Raw genomic sequence first — 25,441 nt, 5'->3', positions numbered from 1 at the left:
TTAAGATGAAGGTTATTTGAGTTACTCTTTCAGGTTTGCACATATATGTGTTTGTATTTTCTTAATTGCTACAATACTTTTATATACTATCTCTTATCTTAGTTAAGGCTTTAATCTTTTATGTGCTTATTTAGTGGTAGATCTTATTAACCTCAATGGGGTTTCTGAATAAATAACTGGGCAGTCCAGTTATCATTCTTGTAAAAGTTTAGGAAATGAAATGTGTAACTGAAGAACTGGAAATCACAGTGCAAATGCGTGTCTCTGATTCCATGACTAAGGATTTAACAAAAGTTAAAGCAAAGCACAGCAAATCTAACTATAGAATAAAAAAGCTCCTGTGATGGTTTGCGATTAGATCTGAGTAACTCCTCCAGGGCTGGTACAATGTGATAGTCTTGATGCGTATGTAAACCTGTATCCAGGCAATTTATTATGCAACTATGGGTTGCTTCCCACAGCAATTCTTGCTAATCTGTGGCAATGGTGATGATGAGTACTAGCAATTGGTTGAATGAAAGCACTAAGTAAGAACAAGCAGGGAAGGAGGGAGGCGGCTAAAAAGATGAATGAGTAGAAGCTCAGTTCTCACTTCTGTTGCCTTTTCATAAAAAGATATGCTTCTAATGATCATTAAGAGGTCACTTATATTTTGGAAGATAACTAGTGCTTATTAACTGTTCCAAGGACTGTCATTCTCTATCCATCCTTGGAAATAAACAAGGGTGGCCACTTAGGCTTCCCAGAAAAAGAGAACACAAGATGACAGATTTGTGTGTTCAGTCTGCTCCTCAGGCATCAGGCCCTAACTGTTGATGCTCTCTTCTTATGGTTCTTTTTTAACTTTAAGCCAGACTTCAACCAGATAGCCCTTCAAACAGAGTATGCCTTCTGCCCTCTGTAAAGAAGGCCACATGACCACCCTAGCGTGTGCGCATGTGTGTGAGAATGATTTTATACACACATAGGCATTAATGGATATATGTATGTTTGTCTGTGTTTGTATGATTTTAGTTCAGGTCTTAGCCTTTCTGATCTAAGGTATTCAGGTCTGGATGAATGACTGGTGTTATCCTGATCAACAGTGGAATCCTCTTCAGCTTTCCTTTCTCGAGTGGCTTCTTTTACCAAGAAAACCTGAGAGGCAATCTGTTAGGGCACAATCCTATGCATATTTAGCAGGAGAGAAAATCCTACAACTCCCAGCACTCCCCAGTCAGGCATACTAGCTGGGGAATGCTGCAAGTTGTAGGACTTTTTTTCTGTCTAAACATAAGAACATAAGAAGAGCCATGCTGGATCAGACCAAGGATCCATCTTGTCCAGCATTCTGTTCATACAGTGGCCAACCAGCTGTTAATTGAGAACCCACAAGCAGGACATGAGTGTTACAGCACCCTCTCGCCCATGTTCCCCAGCAAATGGTGCATATAAGCATACTGCCTTTGATACTGGATGTGGGACACAGCCATCAGGACTGCTGGCCATTAATAGCCTTATCCTCCAGGAATTTGTCTAACCCCCTTTTAAGGCCATCCAAATTGGTGGCCATCACTACGTCTTGTGGTAGAGAATTCCATAATTTAACTATGTGCTATGTGAAGGACTTCCTTTCATCTGTTCTGAATCTCCCACCAATTTTCTTCATGGGATGACCCCAGGTTGTAGTATTATGAAAGAGGGAGAAAAGTTTCCCTATCCACGTTCTCCACACCATGCATAATTTTGTACACCTCTATCATGTCTCCCCTTACTTGCATAGGATTGTGCTGTAATCATATATTCTACTGTCACTTTGAATATGCAACTAATATTTAAGACCAGAGGCGCTAAAGTATGTGTATTTTGTTCCAGATAGTCACATAAATGAACAACCAAGTGATACTTTGGAAGATAAGGTAAGGCTTTGCCATTTAATGTGGCCCTCAGCATAGACTGCAGATCTAGCATTGTAAATCTGTGTATGCCATAGCTACTTTACTTGGGTTGCTTATTAATGAAGGAATACATACACTACTTAGCAATGGCCCTGGAGTGCTGATATTGGATTAAAATTAGTAACTTAACAGCCACAATAAAGTCCCATCCAGATGGCATGGAGGGGGAGGGAACAATGAGAGTACCTACATGCTTGAATAAATAGGATTGCTATTATCTGGACTTCCTTTACATAGGTTTTTGTAAGTGAAACTTCAGTGGTCAATTAACATTTGGGTAACAGAGCTCTTATATTCTTGGGCTTGCCCAGTGTGCTCTCTGTTGCCTTATTTCAGATGGCCTAGAGGCCAAGGACAAACTGGAAGCCTATGTAATGAAGTGTAGCACTGACTGCAATTCTGTGTCCAGCAGTGGACATGAGTCTGGTCCCTTCAGTAGGACTCAGGGTGCATAACTGTGTGCAGGATTGCATCCATAGACCTACCAGTTTGTGGTAAGAAACATACGCAAGTGGGGGAGAAGCCCTGAAAGTTAAAGCAACAAGTCTGCTCCTTTCAAAAGCGACATAATTTTATTTATTTATCACACAGACACCCAGCAGCATACTTATTCTTGCCAGGGAGAGCATTCCTCCTGTGGTCTCTAGACAGCATTGGGGGGACCATAGGATAGTTTGGATTCCCAGGTCCAAGGCTGGAGACAGTGCTCCGATCTCGGAGATGGGAATCCACACTCTCCGCCACCTCCCCTCGCAGCTGGTGTGGAGAGAACCATGCCACCTGCCTCTCCAAGGTTGGAAAAGCAACCTTGAAAAGGAGGTAGAGGGAGTGTTCAAGGTGGAGGGGAGGGGACTGGAGAGGCTGGGATATGAGTTGGGATCTGACACACCCCAGTTAGGTGGGCAAAAAGCCCATCTAACTAAAATGCAGAGCAGGAGGAGTGGCAGACGGGACAATTGCCTCCGCTGCTCCTCCTACTCTTAACTGGATGCTCGTAAGCCTCCAGGTTTGGAGATTTATGAGCATTGGATGCGGAAGTAATAGGACTGTGCCTTTAATAGATTTCTGTTTCAATGTCTATGTCAGCTTTCTGTGCAGGTTAAGACAGAGTCATGTTGTCAAGAGTAGGGAGCAGAAGGTGAACAGAACACAAATCACTGCTAAAGTTAAAAAGGGGGAAACCATATATATCACCTTGCACACTTTAAAGCAAACTGGGCAGAAGTAGATTGGAATCTATTGATAGATCTCTGGGTGGTTTGCTGTAGATTGGCAAGGGTTTCTGGCTCCCGGTTGTCTATCAGTAACAACAACTAAAAAGCTTCCCCCATGAAATAAGTTGCTAGAAAAAAATATAGGTGGGTGGCGGGGAACAAGGAGTGGACTGTTGTGTGAAAGGACTGATCACAAATTCCTGGGCTGAGCATGTGTTCAGTGGCACCCTCTTCCTTAATTCTTAGCATACTGTATGTCTGCCCACCCATTCAACTGTTTTACACCTGCGTGCTGGCTGGTGGCCCTCAGTTTAAAATTACTAGTAAAAAAACAAAGATCCCACACACCAGAAGTCTGCCCACGGCCCTTAGTCTCTTCATCCAAAACCAGCTTGCAGACAAGCAGTCACTTAGTAGAGATGAGTTTAAATTTGGAAGTCGTTTTTCTTGCTTTTTAAAGCAAAGTTTTACATTTGGATAGACAATACGTTAAAATGTTCTATGATGGTTTAAAGTAAGCAACAACCTGAACTCAATTTCTCCTACTAATGGAGGCCAACTGTTTGCATTTATACATAAGGGTGGGCAAGGACAGGGCCAAGTATGTTCAGAAAGGATAACATCTTAGGAGTTCTGTATGGAGCTGGTCACCTAGGTAACTATTTTTTAATGCTTATAACTGACCTGATCTTGGTTCTTGGAATAAGATGATCTCCTTGGACTTCCTTTATAGCTGACAGAACTGTTGGGGAAGTTGATCTATAAAGCTCTGGACTGGGGGATTGAGAGTCATATGGAAAGAGAGCTGAGTGAGTCCCTGGAGAAGCTAATCTCTTTTATGCTCAAACTGAACACAGAGACCATCAAAACAGCAGTTGCTTTCCAAGATGTCATCAAGGTTTTGTTTCTTTTGCTTTTTTCACAACCTACCTACACCTTCAGGCATTCACTCATAAGAACATAGGAAGCTGCCTTATATACTTCGGCTACTGGGCGGCATAGAAATAAATAAATACTGAGTCAGACCATTGGTCTATCTAGCCTGGTATTGTCAACACTGACTGGCAGCGGCTCTCCAGGGTTTCAGGTTTGAGTTTTTCCAGCCCTACCTGGGGATGGCAGGGATCGAACCTGGGACCTTGTGCATGCAAAGCAGGGGCTCTGCCTCTGAACTTTGGCCCTTCCCTGGCCATGGTGCTGAAATTTCAGTGCAATCAGAAGATGGCGTAGAAAAATAATGGCCTTAACTTAAGCCTTCAGTGCAAAATCTGACTAAGGAAGGACAGAGATGAATAGGCAAACTGGCTTGTGCAGGAAAACTATACTGGTGTTGTTTTACAAAGAAAAAAGCATGCTAATCTATGAGCTGGGGCAGGTAGGGAGAAAAGAGTGTTGCTTGGATTGACTGTGAATTACAGTCTGCATAGCAGCAGATGACTTGGCGAATAAAACAGGAAGGAATCCCAGGAAAGTATGCTTTAAACAAACTGCCAGAATGTTAAAATGGCTGACACTGCAATCCTATGCATGTCTACTCAGAAATAAGCCCAATGAGTTTAGTAGGACTTAGTCCTAGGTAAGTGTGTATAGGATTTCTGCCTAAATAGTGCAGCTCAGGCCTCAACTAAAAAAACCCATGTGTTTAACTTTAGTACTAGCTATCATTCTTGACTAATTTAATTAATGAAGGATCTATTTATATACTGCCCTTTAATAAAATTGCCAGGGTAATTTATAATATTCAGTAAAACAATACAGTGGAACTAAACTATAAAACAACTAATAGGACAGTAAGCATTGGTAGTATAAAACCGTAAAAGCCAGACAGAGCTGAGGAAGGGCACTCGTTGTTTATGGGTGCTTTAGACCACATCATTACCCTACAGTTTTGCCTCTGTTTTTAAAGAGTGCTTGTCGAAGGGTGGGGGAGGTTGGAGCAGGGAAAATCTGGTATTTTTAAGCATTGGGAAATAAAGTGCAAGTCCCCATTACCAAGTTGCATTATTCTACTCTACCACAACGCCACCTAGAGGTTATGTAGCGGAAAAGAAAATAACTTCATATAGAGCTCTAATCTTAATTCTGTGGCAAAACTAGAGCTATAAACACCAGGTTAAACAGCCTTGTCTAGAAAAGCTCATGCATTGCTGGAGGGGTGAAGGCCTACTTTATGTAGTGGTGTCTTCAAGGTATCATATTATTAGAACTTGCATCTAGTTCTAAATTTCTCTGGATGGTGTCTTCAAACTATATGCATTTCGTGCCTTTAAGGCATAATATTTGTACCTCAGGTATGATATGGCTGTTTTTCTTTAAGACAGAAGACTAATGACTGAGGGTGTTTCCAGGGGGACAGGTCCTAGCACTTCCAATCCAAAGGCATTGTGCAGCTATTACATCTATTCCTCCTTAATGGATTTTTTGTAGAAAGAAAAAAGATGAAGACGTGGTAGGAAAACACAGGAGGGTTACAAGTGGAAGACAGCGTTGTCTGAAACCCCACTCCCCCAGTAAAATTCATGGAATATCCCAGGGCTTTTGCACAATAAAAGCCTCATCTGAAGGCCCCATGTATGGGTAGATTCTTATTTGTTTTTTCATGCCAATGTTGGTAGGCAGTTGACAAGATAGCGTGAGAAAACAAAGCTACATATCCTATAGCCTGTTGCCATGCAGTCTCAGTTCTCTGATCATTTCTCCTAGGATGCACTAGATCTCTTGCCTTTTTACTACTTGTAGAATTTGTATACATTTGAAAACTGTCTTATAGTCCAGTGTAAAGCTTAGAAACATGAATCCAGAACTGATTGCTGTCTTTCCATTTTAGATCTGTGAGGATCACTTCCTCAAGCCTTTTGAAGCTGCCAGTCATTACACAGTTATCTGCAAAATGCTCTTTGCTGAGTACATTGAGCTTCAGAAACTGCTGTTCACCATACGAAGTTGCAAAGAGGTATGGGGGGGGGGCAATTCTTTCATTTTCTCCATCTCAGCATCTTCATCCGATTATAATAATTGGAAGGGAAAAAAGCTAGAAGAAAAAAAAATGTACAGGAGGCTGGGAAGGCAGGTAGTCTTTAGAGTTGGAGCAAATAAATTACAAAGGCATTCCTTTTATATCTTTCAGTATTTGGGAGCAATGGACGTGGAAGACTGTTCTGCAATGCAGAAGGCAAATGACTGGGTATGGGTAGCTCTTTGACTTGTTACTTTCATACCCAGTTCTCCCCGCAAAAAGGTGACCTCACATTGATCAACATCTGAAGTATGCAAGCTTTTGACAAGATTCAAAGTTTGGGTACTTCCCTACCAACATAAGTTAACCCACCTTGTCTGTTGTTACATGTGCTGCCCACTTCTTGGAGTGGGAGAAGTTCAGGGGCAATGCAACAGAAATTGCAGTCCAAATGCTTACTCAGAAGTAAATCTAAATGCATGCAATGGGATTTACTTCCAAGTAAGTGTGCATAGGTTTGCAGCCTACATTCCCTTTGTATGAGAAAAACACGGGAGTTTTATTTTACAAATATATAAGCAAAACATAGTTAAGGCAAGCACTACTATAAGCAGACAGCACAGCAGGCATCAGGTAATCAGAGAACAACTGGTGCAGACCCCTAAATTGCACCCCATTTTTAGCTAGAAAACTAATCTCCCCCCACACACACCCATCTCTTCATTTCATCAAACTGCCAACTGTTTGTTTAGCTGTTGCTCTGCCCCACTCCCTTCAGCTGGGTAGCTTATTCCAAAATCTGGAGAGCGATTCCTAGCTATCAGGAGGCTATCTCATGTAGGAAAGCCCTAAGATGTTTTCTTTGGCCTGGGCTCCCCTTTTTCAGGCTGGCTTGTGGCAGGATGTACTTGGTGACTTGCAGAAGGGCGTGAGACTGCATAAGGCTATGGAGCAACCTCTGCAAAGGACTCCCCCAGAGGAGAGTACTCACTCGTCTTATAGCACAGTGGTGGATGATATCAGAAACAAGCGCTACACCCTCAACAAAGTAAGAATGTCTATCAGCTTCCAGAGCGTTGCATCTGAAACTTATGTGGTACCTGAAGAATTGCTTGTTCAAATCCAGGGAGTAGAAGCCATACTAGCTTGGCATTAATGTTGGTTTGAGATTTCCCAAACCATATAATTCCCGATCAAAATAGGTGCTCTTGTGTTCCTGCTTCGTTCTGGGTCTATTTTGACAGCTGAGGAATTCTACCAATGCAAACATGCCCTAAGAAGGACTTGTGTGTGTTAATGTATCACTATCTACATGAAAATCAGGTACTTTAATCTCTGAGAATGGATCACACCATTTAATATTAAGAGGGGAAGAAGCTTTTAAATGCTACGGTGAGGTTGTGTGCTGCTTTGGTACCTTACACCAGCTGCTTATTCTTTAGCTTCTGTAAATGATGATCTCATTTTTTTTTCAAGGGCCCCATCTACACTGTGCTTTTATTCTGGGGTGGGTGTGAGTCAAGATCCCTCATGATAGATGACACAGTTGCGACTTTGCAGCCATCCGTGGTCTTCGCCTGGAAAATGCAGAGTTCCAAGGAGTTGTTTTACTGCGATTTGGGGGTTTGCTGTGGGTTTCCCTGCGGTTGTGGGCCATCTGTTCCTTCCCTGAACCAACTTCGCATTTTGCAGTGGAGGTGTTGTAGGCATGCGTAGTGCCTGTGTCACTCTGTGATGCCCCTTTACTCTCCCCATCCCTTCACAGCTGCACAGTTACAGAGGCACAGAGGGGTGTTTTCATCTATTTAATCACAGTTTCGCAGCTTTGTATCTTCTCAATGGTTGTGGACTCAGTCCCCAAGGGCTGGGGGGGGGGCGGTCTTGCGGAAGGACCAACATCTCTCCAGCTACCATTTTGGAGTGATAGCTAGGCACATAGCGCTCATGCTTGTGAGTGCAAACCATCGCAAGAGTCGGGCTGTGGAACTGTCAACCTGATGGTACGGAAATGGAGGAGCACAAAACACCCACTTTTTACCTAAAAAGGGATGGAAAGACACAGCAGAGCCCCTCAAATACAAAACAGCCACTGAAGTGTCACACCCCCACACTCATGAGACTGCACAGCTGCGCATGGCCAAAAAAAAGGGGCATGGCAAGTCTGTTAGGGAAGCGCACGGTACATTCCGAGTGTATCGCAGGGCATGCAGACTCAAAGCCGCATTGCTGCACAGTTGCAATGGGGTGTGGGGGGGTCAAAGCAGTGCCACGTAGATGGGGCCGAGGACTTCAGAGACAACTGGAGCAAATTCTGGGCAAAAGATAGAGCATGTTCCCTTTAAGTGAAACCACATGGTCACCAAATAGTTCACTCAAATTGCGGGAAGAGTTTGCATCTCAAGTTGAATTGCAGTAAAACCTGAAAGGCATGAAGAGCTGGGTTCTTGTTTTTCTGCTGTCTAGTCTCTGTTTGGCAGGTATCAGCACGGATATTGAAAGAGAGACCCTGCCAAGAGCCCAGCCTGCATGATCAGCTCATGATGGAAGTGAAAAATCCACCAAAGCTTCGGCCCAGCTTTATAGAGAGGAGTAGCGACAAATACAAACGTATGCACCAGATGTTGACTGGGGTTATGGTAACTTGATGGTTCAAGGGCATTTACATGAGGCTTTTATCCTGCACCTTTACCAAGGCTTCTGCTTCCGGATTCTTTGCGGGATTAAGATGAGCTCCTTTACATGCACTTTTTTCTGAGGGTAGTCTTTCTCTGCCGTTCTATATGTTTTATTATACAGCCACTAGATGGCACTATCGTATAGCAGAATTGGGCAAATACATGGAAAGTTTCATAGCACCATTCAGGATATACTAGACTTTCCTTAATCTAAAAAAAACAAGATAAGGGTTGCAAAGTATGGGAGAGGCCCTGAAGGATGATGGTGTGTAAAGGACCCACAAACTACAGTGTGTGAGCAACAATGAGCACACAATAAAAGCCTTGTGCAGAAAAGCTCAGCATGTAAAGGACCTGGAAACTATCACGAGTGAGCAATCACAAGTGCACAATAAAAGCCTTGTGTAGAAAGGCTCCAAAAGTGTTGGGATGCATGGGTGAAGAAACTATAAGTAGCTACCTACAGGGATGTAGGATTGAGATCTGGTATGCTTCTACTATAATCTTGACCCTGGGTAGTGACTGTTACACTTTAGGATATGAACAGTATGGGACAGACAAAGGAAATAGTCTTTAACATGTGCCTAACTAATAGTGCCTAACTATTACATGTTGCTATGTAATATCTGGTGGTGGCTTAGCACTGCTCTCACTGTCAGATCTGGGGTAGAAGGAGTTGGTGTTTAAAAATGCAGTTGTTTGAAATGCACTCAAAGGCCTGATGAACACATGCATGTGCATCAGTTGATGATGGCAACCTCCAATGATGACCTGCATGCACAGACCATCCTAGATGAACATTCATGACTCCTTACATCCCCTGGAATATAATGCTTTCCAATAGTTGGTTCACACCTTCAGCTGCCAGGAATTAAAGCCCATTTCAGCCTTTCATTTGTGTAGAATGAATGCATGTAGGAGGGCAATGTTGTGGTGGCAGGCTCTGCTCGCAACCCACATGTTTAGTAGAACATCTGGAGGGAGCTGCTACACATACAGCTGTACGTACAAAGGTCTCTCTACCCTCAATCAGGATTTCTGCCTTTGCACAGTTTCCTACAGCTGTATCTGCAAAGGATGCCTACAGATCAACTGCATAGATCTGGGCGGGAGTTTGCTAGTACTGCCACTCCCATGTGGATTTATTCTATCCAAATAAATGCGTGAAAAAGGGCAAAACAAAAGAGAAATAGTTGTGTCTGTGCATGTGTGGCCCACCCCAAAGTACTCAATGAATCAACAGTCAACTGACAAGTACGATCTTACATTGGCTGGTATTGAGAACTAGCTCTCTTGCATGTGCAGAGGGATAGTTTTCATCAGATTGGTAGATCACACAAAACTGGGAGGAATTATATGCATCTGATAGGATTGGGTTCTAAAATTGGATCTGATAGGATTGGGCTCTAGAATTTAGAACTTAATCCTATCAGATGCATATAATTTACATTTCATCCAGTTATCGATTTAGACTCTAAATTGATAACTGGGTGAAATGTAAATTTTCACAGCTCTCCCAAACCAAATGTGGTTCCTTGACAAAAAGATGCACAAGGACAAACTGGCAGTAGCATTGTTCAAGAGGATTTAGGTGGGGGAAGGGAAGATTGTGTTTGCTGACAAAATAGAGATTATTGATGATAAGTACCAAAAATATAAGAGAGGCAAGGCTGGCCCTACCATTAGGCAGAGTGAGGCAGGTGTCTCAAGTGGCAGATGCTGGAGGTAGAGAATAGTAGCAAGGTGTTAGATAGAACTATTTATACCCACCCACCCCCAGGCTAGCTTGGTACTCCTGAGTGGGGTACAGTCCTCACGGTCCAGTTGTCATTGTTGAAGAAGAATGCAACAGCCAGTCCAATCATCTCCTGTACATGGAACTGGGCTGGGTGCCATCTTATCCTTTGCTTTAGGGTAGGCAGCAAAATGTTTTGGGCTGGCTCTGAAGTTTAGAGAAGTTCATCCTACTCTGAAGTAGGAGAAGTTTAAGGGAGAAGTTTAAGGGAGAAGTTTAAGGGAGAAGTTTAAGGGAGAAGTTTAAGGGAGAAGTTTAAGGGCAGCTTAGACAATGGAAACAAAAACTGATCCGGACATGTAACATACTTATTTTTCTAATGTAACTCAAGGAAACTGGTAACTGGTGACTTAGCATCAACTTGGGGATAACATACAATGCAGTTTCTTATTTTTTTCCCGTGTGTGTGTGTATTTTCTCCCAGAAGACTTTCAGAAGTTCTCCTTGAATTCTCCATGTGATGGTATCTTCTCTGACCAAACCATTAGTGCAATAGACTTCTTAAAAGCTAAAAAGCCACGGTTGAATTGCATCCAGTCAGACCAAGAACTTAAGGTAGCTTCTCTTTCTTTTTCTTTTAGCGCTATCAAATTTCAGATAGTGAAATTTCAGACACCCCAGGAAGAGAAACCATGGTTTGTTGTTGAGTTGTGAACTCAGGATTGTTCTTGGTTAACAACCCATAGTTAAACCATAGTGCAAGGTTCACAAGCCACAACAGCTCATGATTCAATGACAACCTATACTCAACCCATACTCTGGGTTGTCGCTATGTGTAAACTAGGTCATAGACTAAACTAATAGGAGAAAAGAACCTTTTAAAAACTCTGTAAAATGCCATGTATTCTAATAGCATATACATTGGAGGTGTGGGGGCATAGGAGCCCAAACATTTTGTTAAGAATAAATATACAAACTTGAACAAATATATATGCATAATACTGACTGCAATATCCAAACTAGTTGAACTTGAAATATATTGTTCAGAGAAGTGGAACAAAGAGAGATGTGTGGGATGGTAGAATAAAGGAACAGGATCAGGAGCTGTGGCAAGGGTAAACCAGGGTTGCTGTTGTTTATTTGGTCAGTCGCTTCCGACTCTTTGTGACTTCATGGACCAGCCCACGCCAGAGCTTCCTGTCGGCCGTCGCCACCCCCAGCTCCCCCAAGGTTGAGTCCGTCACCTCCAGAATATCATCCATCCATCTTGCCCTTGGTCGGCCCCTCTTCCTTTTGCCTTCCACTTTTCCTAGCATCAGCAGCTTCTCCAGGGTATCCTATCTTCTCATTATGTGGCCAAAGTACTTCAGTTTTGCCTTTAATATCATTCCCTCAAGTGAGCAGTCTGGCTTTATTTCCTGGAGCATGGACTGGTTTGATCTTGCAGTCCAAGGCACTCTCAGAATTTTCTTCCAGCACCACAGTTCAAAAGCATCTATCTTCCTTTGCTCAGCATCCCTTATGGTCCAGCTCTCGCAGCCAAAGGTTACTACAGGGAATACCATTGCTTTAACTATGCGGACCTTTGTCAGTGTGATGTCTCTGCTGTTCACTATTTTATCAAGATTTGTCATTGCTGTCCTCCCAAGAAGTAAACGTCTTCTGATTTCCGGGCTGCAGTCAGCGTCTGCAGTAATCTTTGCGCCTAGAAAGACAAAGTCTGTCACTGCCTCCACGTTTTCTCCCTCTATTTGCCAGTTCTCAATCAAGCTGGTTGCCATAATCTTGTGGGGTTTTTTTTAGGTTAAACTGCAACCCAGCTTTTGCACTTTCTTCTTTCACCTTTGTCATGAGGTTCCTCAGCTCCTCCTCGCTTTCAGCCATCAGAGTGGTATCATCTGCATATCGGAGATTGTTAATGTTTCTTCCAGCAATTTTAACTCCAGCTTTGGCTTCATCAAGCCCAGCACGTCGCATGATGTGTTCTGCGTACAGGTTGAATAGGTAGGGTGAGAGTATACAACCCTGCCGTACTCCTTTCCCAATCTTAAACCAGTCTGTTGTTCCGTGGTTGGTTCTTACCGTTGCTACTTGGTCGTTATAGAGATTCCTCAGGAAGCAGACAAGATGACTTGGTATCCCCATACCACCAAGAACTTGCCACAATTTGTTATGATCCACACAGTCAAAGGCTTTAATAAAACAGAAATAGATGTTTTTCTGAAACTCCCTGGCTTTCTCCATTATCCAGCGTATATTGGCAATTTGGTCTCTACTGCTTCTGCCTTTTCTAAACCCAGCTTGTACTTCTGGCAATTCTCGTTCCATGAATTGCTGGAGTCTACCTTGCAAGATCTTGAGCATTACCTTACTGGCATGTGGAATAAGTGCCACTGTTCGATAGTTTGAACATTCTTTGGTGCTTCCCTGTTTTGGTATGGGGATATAAGTTGATTTTTTCCAATCTGTTGGCCATTCTTGTGTTTTCCAAATTTGCTGGCATATGGCATGCATCACCTTGACAGCATCATCTTGCAAGATTTTAAACAGTTCAGCTGGGATACCATCATCTCCTGCTGCCTTGTTATTAGCAATGCTTCTTAAGGCCCATTCAACCTCACTCTTCAGGATGTCTGGCTCTAGCTCACTGACCACACCGTCAAATCTATCCCCGATATTATTATCCTTCCTATACAAATCTTCTGTATATTCTTGCCACCCTTTCTTGATCTCTTCTGCTTCTGTTCGGTCCTTGCCATCTTTGTTTTTGATCATACCCATTTTTGCCTGGAATTTACCGCCGATGTTTCTAATTTTCTGGAAGAGGTCTCTTGTCCTTCCTATTCTATTATCTTCTTCCACTTCCGCGCATTGCTTGTTTAAAAATAATTCCTTATCTCTTCTGGCTAACCTCTGGAATTTTGCATTTAATTGGGCATATCTCCCCCTATCACTGTTGCCTTTTGCTTTCGTTCTTTCTTGGGCTGCTTCCAGTGTCTCAGCAGACAGCCATCTTGCCTTCTTGGTTTTCTTTTTCTTTGAGATGTTTTTTGTTGCCACCTCCTGAACAATGTTGCGAACCTCTGTCCATAGTTCTTCTGGGACCCTATCTACTAAATCTAGTCCCTTAAATCTATTCTTCACCTCCACTGCATATTCATTAGGAATATTAGTGAGCTCATATCTACCTGATCTGTGGGTCTTCCCTATTCTCTTTAGTCTGATTCTAAATTGTGCAATAAGAAGTTTGTGATCTGAACTACAATCAGCTCCAGGTCTTCTTTTTACCAACTGCATGGATGTCCGCCACCTTTGGCTACAAAGGATGTAGTCAATCTGATTTCAATGTCGACCATCTGGTGAAGCCAATGTATAAAGTCATCTCTTAGGTTGTTGGAAGAAAGTGTTTGTTATGCACAGTGAGTTGTCTTGGCAAAATTCTATCAGCCTATGTCCTGCTTCATTTTGTTCTCCCAGACCATGCTTGCCTGTAATTCCAGGTGTCGTTTGACTACCCACCTTATCAATGCAGTCTCCTGTAATGAAAATAACATCTTTTTTTGGCGTACTATCCAGTAGGTGCTGCAGATCCTCATAGAACTGATCTACTTCTGCTTCTTCAGCATCTGTGGTTGGGGCGTATATTTGGATCACTGTGATGTTAAATAGCTTACCCTGAATTTGAATTGAGATCATTCTGTCATTTTTTGGATTGTATCCAAGCACTGCTTTAGCCACTTTATTACTAATTATGAAGGTTACTCCATTTCTTCTGTGGTCCTCTTGTCCACAGTAGTAGATCTGGTGGTCATTTGATGTGAAGTGTCCCATTCCAGTCCATTTCAGTTCACTGACACCCAAAATGTCTATATTTAATCTTGACATCTCCCCAATAACCACATCCAAATTGCCCTGGCTCATAGATCTTACATTCCAGGTTCCTATGGTGTGTTGATCTTTAGAACATCGGATTCGTCGTTCACCACCAGCACCATCGGCTGCTAGCCATCCTTTCGGCTTTGAGCTAGCTGTGTCATCACATCTGGGGCTAGTTGAACTTATCCTCTGTTTCTCCCCAGTAGCATTTTGACCATCTTCCGACCTGGGAGTCCCATCTTCCGATGGTATACCGACATATCTCTGGTTGTACTGATCCATTTAGTTTTCTTGGGAAAAATACTGGGGTGGGTTGCCGTTTCCTTCCCCAGGGATCACATTTAGTCTGACCTCTCTGCCATGACCTTCCCGTCTTGGGTGTCCCTTCACGGTTTAGCTCATCATGACATCATTGAGGTGCTCAAGCTCCAGCACCACGACAAGGTAACAATCTCCTTGAAAATCCAAGCTTTCTTTCAAACTGAAAAGCTAGAAAATGTCCAGACTTCTCTCTCTCTCTCTCTCTCTCTCTCTCTCTTTTAAGAAAGCAAAAAAGTGGAGAAGTTTAGGAAGGGTATATATGTCAAGAACCTGTAGATACAATGCAACACTGCCCTTTCTTTATCCACATAACTAAACATGCTAACTTAAAAACAAACTTTGAATTACCATCTTATCAGGGCAAATCCATGCTGGTTCCCGTTAGTCTGATTTCAGAGGGAAATACAGGAGTTAGGTTTTTGGATCCAACCTCCGGAGTTTACAGGAAAATGCTCATAGATGCTGTAGAGTAGTTTACTTGAGTTTCTCCATCTTAAAGTACTCAAGCAAAACTAAAGTTTGTCATTCCATAATAACTACTGAATATTAGAGGATGGAGTTCAGTTTTACTTATGAAAAGCCATAGGGGATATTATCTAAATGTTCTTATTTAATTCCTAGCTATTGTCGACCTACAATCAGAAGGCATCTGCTAAATGGTCATTTCCAACCATTGCAGATTTGATGGGAACAAGATACTCAGAAATAAAAGATTCCTACCAAAGAGGCAGTTACAGCATTTCTTCAAGGGCCCAGGTACTTACTACTATGAAGAAATACATGTTGGTTGGTTAAAATATTTATTAAAAACAGACACAGTAGTATCAGTGTAGTATTCAGCAATTATGTTTCTTTGTGAGGGACTGCTCTGTATGGTTATCCTTTGTTCTCCTCCCCTAACACTTGTCCCATGCATCTATAAATAAAGGAAACAGCAAGAGGGGAAGGCACTTACATGACCCAAAAGAGAAGAGAAAATATTCTCACGTGCCTGAAAAAAACTTTATTATGCCCAACGCATTTCAGAAAGGATTTTCCCAATGAACATAAGAAGAGCTATGCTGGATCAGACCAAGGGTCCATCCAGTCTAGCATTCTGTTCACACAGTGGCCAACACAGTGAAAGGCACACCCCTAGGCAGGGCTAGCATACCCAAGCTAAATGTGGGGGTTGGGGCATACAACAACTATACCTGGGAGAACCTGACTTAAGGAAAAGAACTGGACTTTAAGCAGTCTCAGGAAATCTGGTTTTTCCCTGATAAGCTGCTGGATGCCCATGACATCATGTATCCCTAATGACCTCAACACACAGCCGGTTTGGAGTAAATCACTGGTAGAAACACCCCCAACTCTCCCATTTTGGCTTTGAGGCTTCTAATATTTGCATAAAAACACCTATACATGGTATCCTTCCCCAGATGCCTCTGGCATGTGCATCTTTTGCTATGGAATGTTGGCCTCTTTGATTGGCTATTATTTTCCAGCATGTACTCCTGACCTATTTCCTCCCCTTCCTCAGTGGCCACTTATCTTTCTCCAGATATGTTACAGAAAATCTTTCCAAAGCTGCTTCTGTTTTAAAATGTTCAAAAGTAAAGCAAGTAAATAAAGGAAAAGTAAATAAAGGAAACATGTTTGGGAGTTAAATTGTATTTATTTTATTTATTACATTTTATACCACCCAATAGCCGAAGCTCTCTGGACAGTTCACAACAATTACAACTATGAAATACAGGGTGATATAATACAATATAGAAGTTTAAAAGTTTAAAACTACAGTATAAAAAACAAAAATAATAACCAAATAGAACCTAGCAGCAGTGCAAGCTTTATAATACAATACCAGATTTAAAACAGAAACTGAAAAACTAAGATGCCTGAGAAAATAAAAAGGTCTTCACCTGGCACAGGAAAGAGCATAAAGGCATCAGGCAAGCCTTTCTGGGAAGCTCATTCCATAACGGGGGTGCCACAGCAGAAAAGGCCCTCTTCTTAATAGCTACCCACCACACTTCCTTTGCTGGGGGCTCCCAGAGAAGGACCACTGAGGTTATTAAACCTCAGCACTTAAGATTGGTTACAATCACAATTGAAGTCAGGCTACAATAAAGCAATATAAAACCAGTAATTAAAAAACCACATTAAAACCATCTGATAGACCAGGACCCAAAGGTCAAATAAGCCCATAGGAAATTTGGACTGAAGGAAATAAGCTCACTGTCCTGTGGCTCCAGAAGCAGGTGCATGCAGTAAGAGAGACAGTTTCCACTATCAGATGCTTCCAATTTCCATTATCAGATGCTTCCAACATGGCTTATACGTGTGGGTATAATGGAAAAATACAATGTGTGAAGTGACTATGAAGGCATTTCATACATGACACTAAAGACACTCTTTAGTCTAGCATGAATCACTTGTCAATGTTAACTTCTGCTTTCTGTATCACATCTCTTGTTTTAACTAATGGGGGTTTTTCTCTTGAATTACAAATGCAGGAAATGTAAGCATCACTTGGTGATGCTTGTGAGCCTCCCATCTTGGGCCTGAGGAAATGCTAACATCTTCAGTCTTGCAGAGAGCAAGACAGAGTCCGGTTTATGCCATGTTAACTTCACTCATTCACTTTTAGGATTTCAGCTCACTCTGCGCTTCTGTCAGTGTGTGTGTGTGTGTGTGTGCGCGCGCGCGCGCGCACGCACACAATGGAATGGAATTCCTTCCAGTATTTGTAATTTGATTGGCACTCATAGTAAGCAAGCTATCTTTCGGTCTTTTATAGTATTGGGATGGGTGACTAATACAGCTATAAAATTATGAGAGAAACTATAGCCCACACTCTGATTTCTAGAATGCAGCTGTCTTAATTCTATGTCTAAAGGTAAAAGTACTAAAACTTGTATGGATTTTACCACATCATACTCTAAAAAAAATAATCTAGGCACTGTAGTTCACAACTCCCTTTCCTCCCCTTACAGGTTTGTTTTGTTTGTCATAACCAGTTCTTTATATGGCCGTACATGTGTCATCTCTGTAGCAGGTAAGTTGACCCAAGGGCCTTTTAATGATAAAAAAATTACTGTAAACAGAAGCCGCATTATCAAATCTTACACCTAGGATCAGTTTGCATTGGTTGAATTCAGTGCTGTCTATTAGAGGAACAGAAACCGCTGGCAGAATGGATTCCCCCTCCCCGTCTGCTTCCTAAGTTTGCTCTGAAGGCCTGAAGGATCTTCTGTAGCAGATTCAGGATGCATGCAGGGGTATGTACCAAGGAGGAAAGCAAGGGGAAGCCCTGTTATATGAGTGGACTTCTACTCATGCAACATTGGATGTAGACTTTTTCTGAAATAAGGGAATGTTTTGTTCAACATGGGACAAACATCCCTGTGTATTCTATTTTGCAAATAGCTCAAAACATCACTTCTAATCACAGGACAGCCCAAGTCTAAAAATCGACTAGTTGTCAGTCTTGATCTGGCCCTGTGAATCTGCTCTAGAATACCTGGCTTTGAGCTACTATTGTGACATTCACATGACCAAAGTGCTTGTAGGGATAATCACCGCAAGGAAGTGAATACAAGTTGCTCTTTGTAAACTTATTCCATGATGCATGTCACTATAAGAAGTTTCAGTAAAAGTTGCCAGAGAACTTCTTAAGCTAACACTCAGCAGTTCATTCATATGAAGTAAAAATGTAACACAGCTACTAAGCTGAGGCTCTTGATGTAGTACCAAAGAAAACAAAGGCAGTGGTGCACCAGGGGAAGATACTTGCGTGAGTATTTTGCGTATTAAAGCCATTGCTGCTGTCTGAAACTTTTACCCCACATGGTGGGCAACTTGTGGCCCTTTTGGCCTACAACTCCCATCATTCCTCACTATTAGCTAAGCTGGCTAGGGCTGATGGGAGTTGTGAGCCAAAACATCCGGAAGGGCACATGTTGCCCACCTGTGCTCTAATGCCTAATGTATGGCTATAGAGAGATGCCCTGGAAAGAAGAAATTGAGCTTAACAGCAAATCAGATGCCCATGATTCAGGTACTCTAGGAAGGTGTGTGCCTCTCTGTCTATGGGCATTTCTACACCAGCCTAAAATCCTGCATTTAAAACAGGGCTTTCTGCTTTCGTTTTAAATGCAGGATCACCACTGACTCCCTTTACATGCGCTTTCTTCCCCACCCCCTTCTCCCTGTATCTGAGTTTTCCATGATCTTTCATTGATCTCGCTCCTCTTCTTGCCACTTTAAGTCTTCTCACAAAGGAAACTGAAGCGGAACACAACGGGGTAATTTGATAGCTCATTACCTGTGATCTATTTAAAAATGGAACAATGGGCATTTAGTGCAGGAGGGTTGCGGTCTCATGTAAAGAGCCCGCAAACTTCTGTGAAGGAGCAATCTCAATCGCAGGATAAAACTTGCATGTGATGAAGCCTTATATGTTAAAGGCACAAAACTGCTCCAAGGATTTGGGAGGGGTATCCTGGAACTGAGGGAGGGGACAGCCAATCAGATCTCACTCCTGGGAAGGAAACATGCATATGAACTGAACGCAGTGCGTGTGCTTCAGGAGTGGCCCCAATGCTCTAAAAATGTCCTGTCTTTACCCTTTTTCTCAGGCCACATATTTTCAATTGATTAATTTGGTTTACACTGCATTTCCCCCCATATGTTCTAATACAAAACCAACACCCGTATAATGTATCATTTGATTTCACAGTGGCTCTTCTGTGTTGTTCTATGTTAATATTCACAGGTGATGCATTCTATATTAAGAGGCTCTTAATTTGTTATGTATGCTTTGAATTTTACCAGTTGGCAAATTAATCTCATTTACCAGAAAATGCATTTTGAACGTTTATTTGAGCATCTCCTCCCTTAGAAAGACTCTGTATCTCTTGTACTGGTGCAATGCCAAATAGCAAAAGGATGGCACAATGTAGACACCAACCATCTTCTTTCTTTCACAAGATACAGGGCGTTTGCATCTTTCTGAAGGCAAGGTGGATAAGCTCAAAGTTGCATTCACCAAGGCATTTCATAAAATGGTTGGCAGCTGTTTAAGTAGGGCCTCTTTCTTTGAGTTGTACCCACACTCCAGGGGCATTTGAAATTGATCAGGCACCAGGGGAAAAAATCAATTTTGTCAAACTTGTCAGTTACTTTAATTTAAGGGAAGCGGTGGGGTTTACTTTGCCACTTCTTACTGTTTCTATCTCTTTATTCATGCACATGCCATTGCTACAACTGAAGGTATTTTGGATTTTGTTTTTTTAGTGTTATCTGCAGGGATTGCTGTATCAAAGTAAGTTCTCTTCTCTTAAAATAATTCTCATGTACTTTTACCAAGTTACTGACCCACAAGAAGTCCTGTCCTCTTGTTCCCTGAATGCAAAGTTTTGTTTAAGAACTTTTAAAGAATTTATTAAATTGTGGTTTTGCTGTGGTTTTGAAAGCAGCACATAAAATGCTTGTTGGATTGCTTGATGACTATCTTGCTTCTGACTGATATTCTAAAGACCTTAATGAAATATTTAGCAGTTTGCTGAAACTTGACTTGCCTTTTCTAGCTTCATACTTGGTTTGAGAATGTCTGTATGCGCTTTCATTTTGTTCAAGCTTCTGTGTATGGTTTAAAAATATATAAAAAGACCTCACACTCTCGTCCTAATCTGTCTGTGTTTAAGGCAATGGGGTTGGTCACGCAACACTGTGGGTTAGCATGTTGTCTGAATGCAGCGTGATTTCCACAGGGTGGCTTGTTAACCACCCTGAACAACCCAACAACAAACCTTAGGTTCTCAAGGTGGCTTGTTTAAGAACAATAAGCCACACTGCGTGGTTAACAAGCCACCTTGCAGAAACCACATTGTGTTCAGACAACACAAAGCCCACTATGTGGAAAACATGCTGCGTTCATACAACATGCTAACCCACAGTTCAACAAACAACCCACAGTTCAAAACAGTCCACACTCAACCACTGAATGTTAGTTAGTGTGTTGTGTGAACACCCCCAGAGATTGTAGAAGCCCCATACCCCTCATAAAGGACACTGTAAATGGGATGTTCCTACACTATTCTACAACTACTTAAAACATTCTGTCAATAATTTAAATGCCATGCTATTCTTGTCTAGATGTCTATGCCAGTAAGACCTTGCGTACGTCTTCCACTTCACTTCTTTGAAGTGGTGCAGCTGGGCAAAGAAGAAGATCTGGTTGTGCAGGGCCAGAAAGCTACACAGCTGTTGTATGAAGTAGAGCACTGGGATTCATCAAGGTAAGACTAAGGACTTCACCACACCAGGCTTTTTATTCTGCAGTTTGCCAGGGCTTCTGCTTCTAGTTTTTATGTGGGATTAAAGATCAGCTTCTTTATATGGGCTGAATCGGGCTGCAAGTTCTCCACAGCCTCAGAGAGGAGAATGAGACAGTGAGCTGTGAATCATTATGTCTCCTGATAAATCCAAGTCTCTCTTTGCAAAGCAGTGCAGGGCTTCGTTGCTGTCAGTTGTTTATATGGGGGGTTGCCATCTTCTTCCCCTGCAAGTTCCACGCTCGCTTTGACCCTCTCCCAGCCTGGCCAAGAAAACTCTCCTCCCAGCCCAGGTCAACAGGCCGACATGCTGGAGGGCATTGGGCGGGGGGAAGGGCAGTTGTGATTTTCCTGCTCAGGCCCAATGGCATCTTCTTCCCAGGCTGTGGTTATAGCAGAATCGCACAATTACACACAGCTATTAAAACGGATTTACATTTAAATAGTGCATTATCGCTGATCTTTTAAAAAGCAGGATAAAGTAAAAAAAAAAATGCTGGATGCACCCCTGGAGGTTGATGATGTTGTGAAAAGGACCCGCTAACTTCTGTGAGTAACCCGCCGCAAGTGCAAAATAAAAGCCTTGTGTGAAGGAGCCCTGTGGGTAAAAACTGAACTGTGTTAACACTTGCACGCTCTCCCCTACCCCCGCCCTTCACCAACTATTTCTCAAAAAATGATAATAGGAACTGCTCTTTAGAAACTTTGCTTTTAAGGAAGGGACAGTTTGATTCTAAGAAGTTCCTCTTCGCACCTTGTAAGGTATTTTCTGCCTTCTATATGAAGACCTTTATGCTGGAATTTGATTCCTCTGTATCTTTAGGGAAAACATTTATTTAATTAGAGGCTTTTAGTTTTGCTCAGCTCATCTGTGAAAGGGCCAACACACTAACTCATATCAGAAACAATAACACTACCTTCAGATTAAAGGGTGATCAGTTCAGTTCTGAATTCATGAAGCATACATGCATGTTACTCTTGTGTCAAAAATCCTCGTGGAGGAAAGATGTATCCTTGTGCCACTTTGAGACAGGATGAAGACCAATGCAGTATTTAACTGGGTTCTTCACCACCAGTTGAGTGCTGAAAAAAGGATGTTGTAGAGTTAGAAAATGTGCAGAAAAGGGCAACTAGAATGATCAAGAGGCTGGAGCAACTCCTCTACAAGGAAAGGTTACAAAATCTGGGACCATGTAGCTTAGAAAAGAGGCAAGTAAAGGGAGACATGATAGAGGTGTACAAAATTATGCACGGTGTGGAGAAAGTGGATAGTGAGACATTTTTCTCCCTCTCTCGTGATACCAGAATCCAGGGTCACCTCATGAAACTGATTGGTGGGAGATTCAGGACAGATAAAGGGAAGTACCACTTCACACAGTGCGTAAACTATGGAGTTTGTTACCACAAGATGTAGCGATGGCCACCAATTTGGATGGTTTTAAAAGAGGATTGGACGAATCGAGGATAAGGCTATCAATGGCTACTAGTCCTGATGGCTCTGTGCTATCTCCAGTATCAGGGGAAGTACGCCTATGTACACCACTTGCTGGGGAACATGGGCAGGAGGGTGTTGTTGCACTCATGTCCTGCTTGTAGGTTTCTCATGGGCAACAGAAAGCTGGACTAAATGGACTCTTGGGCTGTGTTTCCACCAGTGATTTACTGCAAGCCAGCTGCATGTGGAGGTGGTTAGGGTTAGATGCCATCATGGCCATCCAGCACCCACCCAGAGCTTATCAGGGAAAAACCGGATTTCCTGAGACTGCTTAAAGTCCGATTCTTTTCCTAAAGTCAGGTTCTCCCCGGTATAGTTGCTGTGTGCCCCAACCTCAGGTATGCTAGCCCTGCCCAGGGGTGTGCCTTTCACTGTGACCCCAGTCAAGGGGTGTTTCCCTTCTCCCGTCCCTGTGATTCCCAGCACAAACCAATTAGTGTCTACTCAGAAGTAACATTGTGCTCAATGAGGCTTCTCTCCCAAATGCCCACATCGGAAGTAATTCGTTTCCCCCACCCCATTAGAGCGATCAAGCGCAACAACAGAGAAAGATTGGGGGCTCTTTAAGCGGGTTCTTCCTGCCTTGCGCATATAGGAAGTAATTACTTCTCATTTTCACCTTCCTTAGGGAGAAAGGGGGGGGAGAGCCTGGAGGAGGAGAAGGCTCTCTTATTGGTTGAGCAGCCCCTGCCACTCAGATGATGTTCACTCCAACCCCCACACTCTACCCGGAAGTATGTTAGGAGAAGCAACTTAAAACAGGGCAACGCACACCCCCGTGGAGCCTTGCCCGGACCAAAAGCGGCTCCTAGAAAAATGTGAGTAAGGGCGCAATCCTATGGCTGCTAGTCAGCAGCTAGACAATCATAGGATAGGTCGGTTTCCGGGAACCGACCTTGGAGCCCACACTCTGAGGCCGGTTCCCTGAGAATCGACCTCCACCCCCTCCCACACCGCCTCGTGGAACGGCCCCCACTCCGCACTCAGAAGAGGAGCAGGGAGCAGCAAAAACAGGGCATTCCTGGGGGCATGCCGGGGTGGGGAAGTTGGAAATGCCAGTATGACACATCCTATGTGTCCCCCGGCTGCCACTTCCCGCGCTCCGAGGTCCCACGGCTAGACAGCACAAAAGCCGGGTATGAGGATCGAAGAGGAGATCCACTCCTCACCACTCCTCCCACTCTGCACTGGATAGGCAGTCACCCCTGGGCTCGGAGGCAACCGTCGACCCGGATAGGATTGCTCCCTAAGCCACTCTTTCCTTCTCTTTCCGTTGTTGTGGAAACAGGGCCTTGGTCTGATCCAGCATGGCTCTTATATTCTTGTGTTCTTATGAATATTGTATCTTGCATTACAAATGTTGGATCAGCCTCCAGTTCTGCCCTTTCTTTCCGAGTCAGGTGGTCTACCTATCTTTAAGCATTTATACAGTCACACATCACTTTGCAAAATATCATTTTTAAAATAACAGCTACTGTTGCGCACTTATGGCATTTGAGGGAGAAGGAATCAGGGTTTCTAGACGTATTTCAAAATAGTCTGAATTCTCCTTGTTACTTCCAGAGCACCTCTTGTGTTTGAACCCCAGTGCTTATCGCCGCCCCTTGCCAGTCGCACAAAAAGCATGATGGATTGGCCTTCTGTGGATATCTGTACCAAATGTGAGAAATATCTTCTGGAGATCCTCTTCCACCAGCCTCCTTGTAGGAAAAGGCCCTTATCATGGACTGAATTGGAATATGGAACTGGAAATGTCTCCCCTCCTATATAAAGTATGACAATGTAAATCGATGACCTTAAAGGCCTAAATAGAAGGACCACTGCTATTTTTTTTTCCTCTCCCCTAGTCCTGAAGAGCCAGATACTGTTCTTTTGATTTGGAAAGCTGCACTTTAAAGAACAAAAACACCCCTCATTGACTTCATGGCATAAATACTGAAGCATTTTCATAAGCCATGCCTTTAACCTCCTGTCCTTTCACTTTACCACCTCTTAAGACCAAACGTCAAGGACATGACACTGAGGTTCCCTCAATGACTACAACCGTGTGCTTGGGATAATGATTGCGACCTAGGCCAACGACCCTGCCTGTTGCTCCCAAGCCCAAGGGGAGATGGGGTTTGATTACAGCACCAAACCCTCATGTTCGCTCTCTTCCAAAACATTCCAAGAATCAAGTCACCAGGGAAGGGCAGTAGCTACAGTCAGTAGTCAGTAGCTACAGCCTCCATGGTAAAGCCTAGGCAAGTTTATTTTATCTGGGTATCTTCATTTTTTGGCTTTAAACATAATAATCCTTCCTGTTGTTCTGAGTGGAAGCCATTTTTATATTCTACAAAGATGGATTTGAAGAAATAAAAAGCATTTTGATGAAACCTGTGAAAAGGCCAAAAGGTTTAGAAGGTGGAGAGTGGCATTGCTCTGTGTGTGTGTGTGTGTGTGTGTGTGTGTGAGAGAGAGAGAGAGAGAGAGAGCATGAGAGCTCACTAAATTGATTTCTTTCTTGCTTATTGCCACATGTGTGAGCAATGGTGAACATCTCCCGCCAAACTTGTGTGGGGCAAAACTCTACAAGGTTGCTTGTCCTTGCTGTAGTCTCCAGGAAAAAGAAATCCCTGTGTCTGTGTGTGTGTTTGTGTGCGCACACGTGCATGTGTGTGTTTCTGTGTGTGTGTGTGTGTGTGTGTGTGTGTGTATTTTATTCTGTTTATTTTAAGAGGTTTACATGCCACTCTTTAACAGGTTCCCAGTGGTAGTGAATCAGCAAGGTTGGTAATTTAATATTTAGGTAAAATGCAAGGTAAAGGATTGATGCACAATATGTAGCGCTCTCTTTTTTCTTTCTCCTTGCAACCTCCAAAGTATTTGCTTTGAACTACTGCAGCATTTTGTCCATGGCTGCATTTCCACCA

The 25,441-nt window shown here is 42.9% G+C and overlaps 1 protein-coding gene across 1 annotated transcript; it reads left to right on the top strand.

The window, feature by feature from the left end:
• The first annotated feature begins 483 nt into the window (after positions 1–483).
• On the top strand, positions 484–24,908 carry LOC146349630 (protein spire homolog 1-like). The gene is made up of 13 exons (XM_084845456.1): positions 484–527; positions 1,820–1,898; positions 3,885–4,049; positions 5,979–6,104; positions 6,279–6,335; positions 6,994–7,155; positions 8,585–8,714; positions 11,002–11,132; positions 15,336–15,470; positions 17,693–17,754; positions 19,995–20,022; positions 20,856–20,998; positions 24,093–24,908. The coding sequence occupies exons 1-13, from the start codon at positions 484–486 to the stop codon at positions 24,298–24,300; spliced, it is 1,470 nt and encodes a 489-aa protein (XP_084701582.1). The 3' UTR covers positions 24,301–24,908.
• The last annotated feature ends 533 nt before the right edge of the window (positions 24,909–25,441 follow it).

This window comes from Heloderma suspectum, chromosome 3, assembly GCF_057233095.1.
Source record: "Heloderma suspectum isolate Gila_16-S chromosome 3, 16-S_ref, whole genome shotgun sequence".
Taxonomy (NCBI): Eukaryota; Metazoa; Chordata; class Lepidosauria; order Squamata; family Helodermatidae; genus Heloderma; species Heloderma suspectum.
The sequence above is the reverse complement of the archived record's forward strand: the minus strand, read 5'-3'. Positions and strand labels throughout refer to the sequence as shown.